The sequence below is a fragment of the Passer domesticus genome, chromosome 16 (assembly GCF_036417665.1).
Source record: "Passer domesticus isolate bPasDom1 chromosome 16, bPasDom1.hap1, whole genome shotgun sequence".
Classification (NCBI taxonomy): domain Eukaryota; kingdom Metazoa; phylum Chordata; class Aves; order Passeriformes; family Passeridae; genus Passer; species Passer domesticus.
The window spans coordinates 8,080,592-8,090,218 of record NC_087489.1 but is presented as its reverse complement, the minus strand read 5'-3'; the positions used below and the strand labels follow the sequence as shown (position 1 = coordinate 8,090,218).

The following is a 9,627-nucleotide window of genomic DNA, read 5'->3' as shown; positions in this document are numbered from 1 at the left end:
TGGAGGACAGTGTTGAACATCCCGTTTTATGGGCTGCTCCCTTCTATAAATCTCTCTTGTCAGTAGGAAAAGGAGCGTTTTTGCAGTCCACTGATAGCAGAGAGGATGTTAATTGCTGCTGGGGAACTTCTGATGGAGACCTGGGGACTGTTTTCTCCTGTAGGTGCATAGCAGTTAACCCTGGAGAATTTAACTGCTGACTGTGGCTGGTGGCCCCAACCTTCTGGTCTCTGGCCTTTCACTCAGAATTCTTGCTGGGCTGTGGAGATTATGACTGGAAACAAATCGCACGGACTAAATGTGTGCTCATCTCTTGGGAATGACTTTGTGTAGTTGTTTGGATGTCTCAGAGCTGTCGGTGGGTGATCAAACTTGGTGCTTGACTCCCAAGTGTGGGGCAGGGCCAGTGGAGGTTCTCGTTGTGGATATGGATGAGCACTTTAATCCAGTGTTCAGAAGGGGATTAGCAGTGACAAATGCTACTTTGAGCTCCTGGGCTGTGATGTCCCAACCCATCAGGATCTGAAACTTTCAGTGTCTTCTTCAGCAGACAGGGATTACAGTGTCAGGTCACCCCTGTGCAGGGGTGTCTCGTGATGCTTTCACACCTTGCAGGTAGGGGTTTGCAGGCTGAGTGAGCTGGTGGGGTGCAGCAAGTGAGATGTACAGCTGTGTGAACGGGTTACATGAAGGAAGATGCCACCTGGAAGGATAGAGCTGCTTTTAATCAGAGTATCAGACTTCAGCTGGGTGCAGCACCGTATAACTGTCAGATCTCTAGCCCTGTTGTGAAACCCTGCCAACTTGGCTATTTCTGGAAGATGTTCCCCTCCAAGTAGCAGCAAATCACAAGTATCAGAGCACTTGCCAGAGATGGAGGGTTATGATCATCTCTCCTGCTTATGTGTCCCACAGCAGTGCCCCATCAGCACTGATAAACTGCCCCCCTGAGTGGTTTGGCTGCCAGAAATGAACATCACCAGGTCCAAGATGCACTGACTGAAATTCAGGCCAGGAACTGAGGGTACTTAACAACAAAAAGTCTCTTTAAAACAGAATTTTACTCCGTTGGTTTTGTTTTTTAACACAGGTTTTCTCCCTAGTTAAGTGAAAAAATATTTATCATGAAATTCAGCTGAAATTCTCCGAAATTTATCTGCTACATTCGCAACCCAAGTATTGCAACAGCAGGAACCCGAGAACGCAACTGATTTGTCATTACAAGAGCTGAGAGAAACAGAAACAGCAAATAGCACTACAAAAATGACAAGCAAAAATACGATTATTGTTCTTTCAGTCTTAGTCATGTAAAGAGCAAGCAGAAACCTAGGTAAGGTAATTTCCCTTAGATGTGACTTATGTTGATGGTGCTGTCCTATGAAATGTCTCTAATTTAACTCTTCCTTCTAACAAGATATGGTGTTACAGCACTGTGTCCTGTCAGCTTCAGCCCAGTATTTCACGTGGTGCCACTGGCGACAGTTTTATTTCAAATGAACAAATAAATTAAGCTCATTTCTTGTCTGGGATAGCTCTAATGTGCACAATCTACTATGTTCACAGCCTCAAACAAAATTACTGCTAAGGCTGCCTGCAGGTAAAGGGCCCAAGTAACTTCAGTTAGTCAGGAAATAAATTAATTGGAATGGAAGTCCTTGATGTCATCACAGTGCTGCTGGGCTCTCAGAGAGATATCTGAACACTCTGCTGGGAACCTGTTTCCTGCAGACACCCACATCTGCAATCTAAAAGGGTTAATGCTCATTCTGTGAATCTTCCTCAGCACTTACTGCTTCAACATGACTTTTTTTTTTTTTTTTTTTTTTTTTACTTTTCTTTCTGGAAGCCAAAGGGATTTTTTTTTTCTTTAGTATCATCAAGAACAGGAATAGAAACTTTGCAACAAGCTCAGAATGTTCTTTGGCTCAGCACATGGGAAAGAGATTTAGGGTTGGATTTCCTATTGCTTCACACTCACTCCTGCCTGCTAGCAGGGTAATGATTTTGTGGGCAGGCATTTTTCTTAATGAGCCATTGGCAAAACTGCCTGTTTCTCCCTAATTTACTGTCATATCTCCTCAGCTGGGTTCTGAAGGTAAACACTTCACCTTCCTGCACTGCCAGCTGCCAGCGAGACTCTGAACTCGAGTTCATCTTCTGAAAGACTCCCTTTGCCTTGTGAACAGGGAGAGCAGGGGGGTGAAGATGTTTATCACTTTCTGAGGGGTTTTATTACACTGTTTGGGATGGATGATCTGGTTTCATGATTTGCTTGGCAACTGATCATAATCCTCTAACCTTCATTGTGATTAAATGACAAATATCCAGAAGCAGAGCAGAGTAAGGAAGCAAGTTGCCCCTTCAGAGTGGGAAAACAAGGCAGCATGGGGCTGCCAAGGGACTGGAGCCCGTGTTGGAGCCAGGACTTGCACAAGAGCTCTCTGTCAGAGGTCCTTGTGCACTGTGCCTCCCACTCGTGCTGCTGCTGGAGCACTCTGTTCCCAGCAGCTGGTCCTGCAGCATTTTGTCATTGACTACACAACCCCAGATATTAATAGCAGAGAGATGTCCCCTGCTTTCAGCTGTTCAGCTGTGTCCCTGCTTGTCTGGGAGTTGATTCCTGCACGCAGCTGGGCTATTGTCATTGCTCAGGTGCTTCAGTGCATTGAGGCTGACAGGGAAGGAGCAGCATGGTGGAGGCTTTGACCTGCTCTGGAATGACAGGCCTGTCAGCAGAGGGGCAGATCTGGGTGTTCTGTGAATGAGAACACCATGGCAAGCACACATTTAGGTGCAGAATTCATCCTGTGCTGGCAGGTGTCCTGCTGGGTCCTGAAGGTGTTGGCACAGGAGGGCAATGCACATCTTCACTGGGGAGCAAGAATGGATGTGTGAGCTCTTATGGAATTAGGAGACCAAAAGGACCAAATGTTTTCCAAAGATGACTCTCTGCAGTCACTGTGGTGACTGTTTATTGGGCACTTTCCTGAAGCTAGTTGTGTATTTTACTGATGGGAAGCAGTACTTGGATTCTCCACACCTGGATAAGCTGACACACATTGTTCCTTTTGCCATGCACAGCTCAGTGTGTCCAGCATCATCTCTGGCTGTGGAGTCTCACTAACAACACGAGTAGAACCTCTCCTGAAAGTGAAAGAAATACCACCTCACCTCTACAGGCAGGCAGAGGAAGGTGCTGTGTAACTGGTCTGTTAATGCTTCCTTTCATTATGGCTGCTGTCCTAGGAAGAAAGAAATGAGGCATCTTTTCAGGAATCTGGCTGCACAGCAGAGTGCTGATCCCAAGCTTGGGGTGGGAGACCCCCTCATGGATGAAGTTCACTCTCCCCTTGTGTTGGGCAGCAGCAGCTCCCACCTCCCTCTGGACACCACTGGCCCAGCACAAAGCAGTGGCTCTCTTGCTTCTGAGAGTTTCCCAGTTTGGAAGCTGCAGTGGGCTGGAATGAGGTATTTTAGCTGACACAGGGATGCTTGGCTGCTCAGCTGGCCCTCTGCACTGCAGAGCTTAGTTCTGTTCCATGTAAGAAAACAAAGGGGCTAAACACATTCTGCACAGCAAAACAAAGCTTTTAGGGCAGGCAAGCACCTGATCCTCCTCCTGCTACTACTATGGAAACATGTCAGAGCAGAAAACCTGTTGCCATGAGACTGTAAAAATAACCCTGCCATCACATTATGGAGACACGGACTGGCTGCAGCACATGGCTTATGTAAGAGCAGCTCCAGCACTGGGATGTGGCACTGTGAGTTCCTCCTGCTCCCAGGAGACAGGCAGGCTTCTGAAAAAGCTGCAGGCAAGACAGTTCGGGTGGTAAGTCTGTTATTTTTAGTCTGTGTGTCTGAAATATAAGCCTGAAGTGGACAGAGACACTTTTAGGGTATGTAGCATCAGCAGGAGAATTTTAAAAGTAGGACCCAGATCATAATCCTCTAACCTTCATTGTGATTAAATGACAAATAGCTGGGTTTTTTGTTTTAAAGAAATCACACCTTGGTTTTAAGGGGTCAGATAGAGGATATTTTTTTGAACTCTGTGTAATTTGAAGTGTGTTTAGAACTGGCCAGGGCAGGAGAAGGCCTTGCTAAGTTGGAGGTGGTCAGGGAGCCAGGGAAATGGTAGTGCTGTGTTTGATGTTGTCATGGCTGGGAAAAAGGAAAGAGAGCAAGGGACCAGGCCCAGGAGCCAGGCCCAGCTCTGTTGCTCATGCAAGATTTGGCAGAACAGGTGAGCAAGCTCAGGGCTGGAGAAAGGACAAAGCCATGTTTACAGTTCTGAAACTCTGCCCAGAAATCTCTACAGAACTTCAATCAAGGGCTTGGCTGGACCCAGACACTTCCCTGTATGCAAAAAAAAAAAAAAAATCAAACTCACTGTAGTCATGTACTAATTATCACTAATTTTTTAATCCTATGCTCTTGACTAAGTTAAGCACTTGGGGGAGCACATTCAGAGGGGGGAGTGCAAAAAACAGCAAATTTAAAAACCCTTGCAGAAACTACTACTGGTTACATCAATTGTCCTTTTACTACAAGACAAACTCAGTGACTTTCCTGCTCAGCCCTCCTCAGGCTGCTTTTTAAAGCATACCCAAGTTTAATCCCTTCATCCAGTCCTGAAAGCCTCATTTCTGCCTTCTCCTGCCTTCCAACAGTGGAACATGTTTTCCCAGCAAGACCAGAAAGATGCTGCCTCCTCCTCCCTACACATCCTGAGAGATTCCTGACGTGCCTCAGATGTACAGCTTTGCTTTGTTTGAATGCACAACCCCTCTTCTGTGCCTCAGGCATGTGGAGGATTCCCAATCCCTCCTACTCCTGTTCCCAGCGTGACAAAGGAGCAGCTCTGAAGCCAAAGCCCAGAAGTGTTCACATAAACCCCCAACAAGGAACATACACATGGAGCCAGGAATGTCCCACTGCTCTGATTTTAATGATCCCACTTCCAGCCCAGCCTTTGCCCAGCTCTGTGCCCAGCACAGCTCTGCCACCCCAGGTCCAGCACAGAGCAGGGAAGGGTTTGTGGTCCAAAGAAACTGCAGAGGTGCAGCTGAGGAGCCAGACAATTCCCACCTCACCTGGGTGGGCTCTGGACACACCAACGTCCTGCAAATCCAACGGACTGTGGGATGAAACGTGAGCCCCCAGTGCCAGCAAACAGGCTGTGACAGTGGCAGGGCCACCTCAGCCCTCCAGGATGCGGTTGATGAGCTTCATCTCCTCAGCAGACATGGGATTCAGGTTAAACCCCTTCAGCTCAGGTTTACCTGAGAAAAACACAGGGAGAACGTCAGGAGTTTGTCACCAAAGAAGTGAAGCAGCTGGTGGTGAACTCGAGAGGGGCTGTGGGGAGGGCAGGGACAGCCCTGGGTGCTGAAGTGGGGTCACCCCAGCACAGGGCAGAGGGGTTCAGGGAGCTGGGGGCTCCACACACAGACAGACAAGGCTGCTGGGGCAGGCAGGGAACTGCAAAGGCAGTGGGAAAGAGGCTGCAGGAACACGTGGAACTGAGCAATCTCCTGACCCACGAGCGTGCTGCCCAGCACTGAGCAGGTTCCAGTGCAGAGTTTACCCTGAGCTTCATAGAGCCGGTTGACCTTCAGCCGCAGCTCCTTCCGGAGCTTGTTTATCTCCTCGTCCAGCTCTTCCTGGTCTGGGGAAGAGGCACGGGTGAGGAGGACTGCGGCGGGCTCCGGGATGAAGGCTCTATTCCCCAGCAATTCCCCATCCCATCCTGCCTCCCCCACCCCTGGGGCCCAGCAGCTTCCAGGGGGAAGGATCAGGATCAGCCTCTCGAGAGGCTCCGGGCACCTCAAAGCCCATCCCTGGGCAGAAGTTCATTAACTGAGCCAACACCTTGTTAATTATGGTGCTTATTAAAACACCTCGGGTGACTCACCCTGCCGCAGCATCTCCCGGGTCTTCGCCTTCGGCAGCTCGATGAACATGCCCCCGAAGCAAACCATGGCCTTCTCTGGGGAGAGGGGGAACGGGAAGGGAACGGGAAGGGAACGGGAAGGAACGGAAGGGAACGGGAAGGGAACGGGAAGGGACGGAAGGGAACAGCTGTCAGCGGAGCCGCTCCGCGACCCGCGGCCACGAGGTCACGGGGGCCGCAGCAGCCCGGCCTCACCCTCGGGCTCCGGGTCCTTCTGCAGCGCCCGCAGGGCCTCGCGGTTGCGGTTCCGCTTCACGTCCAGGTCCACGATCTGCAACGGGAGCGAGAGAGGCGGGAGCGGCCGGGACTCGGGGCTACCGGCGGCGGGACAGAGCGGGGCGGGGGGCCCGCCGGAGCTGGGTGGTACCTGCTGCCGCGCCGCCAGCACGTCCTCGGCCAGCTCCTCCACCTCGGCCAGGTAGCGCAGCACGAAGGCCGGGTCCCGGGCCATGGCGGGGCCGCTCCGGGTCCGCCGCCCGTGGGCTCCGGGCCGCCGCCGCAGCCGCGCGGGCGCGTTCCGCGGCGGGAGGGGCCGGGCTCAGCGCGCCCTCTCGCGGCCGCCGCCGGGAGCGCCGCCGGTCTGGGCACCCCGGGGCTGCGGGACAGAGCGGGGAGCGACCGGGGCTGGGGGGAGTGACCGGGACTGCGGGGAGTGACCGGGACTGGGGGGAGTGACCGGGGCTGGGGGGAGTGACCGGGGCTGGGGGGAGTGACCGGGACTGCGGGGAGTGACCGGGGCTGGGGGGAGTGACCGGGGCTGGGGGGAGTGACCGGGGCTGGGGGGAGTGACCGGGGCTGGGGGGAGTGACCGGGGCTGCGGGGAGCGACCGGGACTGGGGGGAGTGACCGGGACTGGGGGGAGTGACCGGGGCTGGGGGACAGAGCGGGGAGTGACCGGGGCTGGGGGGAGTGACCGGGACTGGGGGGATTGACCGGGGCTGGGGGGATTTACCGGGACTGCGGGGACTGACCGGGACTGCGGGGACTGACCGGGACTGCGGGACCGACCGGGGCTGCGGGGACAGACCGGGGCTGCGAACACGCGTGGCGGGGGTCGCCAGAGCGGCCGTGAGTGGCCGTGGGCTGGGAGGGACGAGCCCGGTGCCAGCGTGGATCTCGTCCGTAGTGCGGGCTAACGATCCCGGGGCTGCCGCTGCCCCCGGGACTCCGGTGCAGCGTGGCCGTGTGGCGCTGAGCCCCAGCGTGGGGGTCCTGCCCCGCAGCCGGCCCCAGCCCACCCCGCTGAGCCCCGAGGGGCAGGGGCTGCGAGCCCAGCCCCGCCTGGTCCCCTGTGTGTGAATTATTGATCACTTTTCACAGCCCCCTCGCCCCCAGCAGCACCGTCTGTCTCCTGTTCCTCGCTGCTTCCCAGCACGGTACCGCCGCTGGCAGCTGGGCCCTTGGAGCACCAGGTGACCTCTGTCATCCCAGAAAGCAATAAAGGGCACTCAAAGCGCGGGGCGATTAGCTCAGGTTTCCTTTCGTGCAGCTGGTGGCTCATCTGTAGCTCAGCGTCCAGGACCTGCCGTCCCCGGGGACTGGAGGCGATCGTGGTCCCGGCAGCTTGAGTCACCCGCAGCCAGCCCGGTGCCCCCGGTCTGTGTCAGGCAGGGGCTGCTCCCGGGAAGGCTCTGGCAGGGGACCATGTCCATCTGCTGCCCTGAACGACAGGAAGGGAAATTATTGCTCCTCAAAATGCTCTTAATCCCTTTCTTTCTGCCCCACCCAGCCATGAGCAAGAGGAGCTGGAAAAATGGGGTGTGGGAGATGAGGGAGACCTCACTGTGTGCACTCTGCCATGGGAAAGGGCCCCCAGAGCCCACCCAGGGCTGGTGGGTAACAGGGGACACAGGTTCTCATGTCCCATGCCCCTGCTCTGGACAGAGCCCTGAAACAGCATCTCAAGGTTCGGAATGCAGCCCTGTCCCCAGCTGTCCATCTCTGCCACCCTGGCTGTGCCACTCAGCTGCTGCTTGCCTGATGAATCGGGGCAACCTCTGATCTGTTTTAGATCAGTGCTTTGAAGGGAGAGAGCCCCAAACCTGCCTGAAGCAGCAAACAGGGCCAGGGAGAGGAGGATCCCCAGCACCTGGGGACCCTGGCACATGCACTTCATGAAATTCATCTGACAAGGAGCTCCCCAAGGTGGTGACCCCAGTGCTGCAGCTCCTTTGGCTGCCAGAGATGGGGACCACAGGGGACAGGGATGGAGGGAGCAAGGCAGCAGCTGGCTGGTGGTCACCACACTTCTGTGGGCAAATAATCCCTTAAGGGAGATTACCCAGATCGGAAGATTACTGCCCTAATCCCATAAAGTCATTTGTTTCAGTTAACTGAGATCTCTGTCTGTGGCAGCATGGAATGGAGTACTGCAGCTCCAGGGAGCAGTGGGAGCCAGTGCTGGGGCACACACAGGCTGGGAAGGATCCACACTGGGTTAGATTCCTGCCTGACATCAACCAGAAAATGTACTGGGATTGGGGCTGGATGCCAATGCTGGGAAATGCTCATTTGTCAGTGGGAGCAGCTGGCTGGAGATCTGAAAAAGCAGGAAGGAGGGAGGGGGGGCTGTCAGAGTCTGGGCAGCAGGGATGGGGATGGGATGGGGATGGAGATGGGGATGGGGATGGGGATGGGGATGGGGATGGGGATGGGGATGGGGATGGGGATGGGGATAGGATGGGAATGGGGATAGGATGGGAATGGGGATGGGGATGGGGATGGGAGGGGGAATGGGAAGGGATGAGATGTGGCATGGGAACAGGGAAGGGAGCAGGCTGACTGTGTCCTGGCAGCAGTGGAAGGAAGCAGTGACTCTGGGGTTGCCAATGACAGTGCAGTGAAGGCAGGGTTTTGCCAGGAATGTTGGGCTGCATGGAAGGGTGGGGGCTGCTCTCCCTGGGAAGGTGGGGCCCAGCTCAGCTCAGGCATGGGGGAAGCACAGCTGAGGGATCTCCAAGCCATGGGCATCTGGAACACATTGTCAGAGTGGTGAGAAGTGGCTGGTGCTGCACTCTGCGGCCTGTCCCCAGCCGAGCTCTGAGCCAGCCACAAATCATCATGGATTTCTCCTCCTGGAGCCAGCGCCAGGGGCAGACATTCTGCTTGGAAGCTGGACTCAGACTGGAACCAGAGGTCCATTTGGACCAGTTCCCCTGGGAACTGGGCAGTCAGAGGAAGCAGCCACCCGCCCGCTGCCGGGAGCTGCTTTGCTTTGCTGTGTGTTTTGTGGAAAGAGCAGGTTTGGTTTCATCATGTTCCTTTTTCTTCCTTGCAGCCCTTTTCTGTATGCAGCCAGAAACCCTCCCTGCCTGCTGGCAGCTGCACAGGAAGCTTCAGGGATGTTTATAAGGTTTTTTTCTCTCTTCTCCTTTCATGTGGCTGCTGGGGCCTGTTGTTAAGATAAATCAGACTTCAAACCATGGTCTCCATGTTCTCAGGCTGTGGATCTTTAGCTGCTGCTTCAGAGGGGGTGTTTCAGGGTCAGGGGAGAAAGGTGGGTCTGTCTCTCCCTGATTTCCAAGTCCCCTCTCCCTGGCACAGTGCCCACTGTCATGGCAATGTGGTCTGTGCTCCATCACCCAGCCAAGGACAGAGAGTCCCCAGGGACAAGCCCAAAGAGGTCTGGAGTGGCCAAATGTTGACAGGGGCTCTGGCCAGTGGACCCCATC

At 54.6% G+C, this 9,627-nt stretch overlaps 1 protein-coding gene across 2 annotated transcripts; it reads right to left on the bottom strand.

The window, feature by feature from the left end:
• Positions 1-4,930: 4,930 nt before the first annotated feature.
• PDRG1 (p53 and DNA damage regulated 1) lies at positions 4,931-6,499 on the bottom strand. 2 transcript variants are annotated; one of them, XM_064391090.1, is made up of 5 exons: positions 6,324-6,493; positions 6,152-6,227; positions 5,918-5,992; positions 5,591-5,671; positions 4,931-5,285 (listed from the first exon to the last, which is right to left on the bottom strand). In XM_064391090.1, the coding sequence occupies exons 1-5, from the start codon at positions 6,405-6,407 to the stop codon at positions 5,203-5,205; spliced, it is 399 nt and encodes a 132-aa protein (XP_064247160.1). In that variant the 5' UTR covers positions 6,408-6,493; the 3' UTR covers positions 4,931-5,202. The 2 variants fall into 2 exon arrangements, with proteins under 2 accessions (XP_064247160.1, XP_064247161.1); XM_064391091.1 differs by lacking the exon at positions 5,918-5,992 and having other exon boundaries at positions 6,324-6,499.
• Between the last annotated feature and the right edge of the window lie 3,128 nt (positions 6,500-9,627).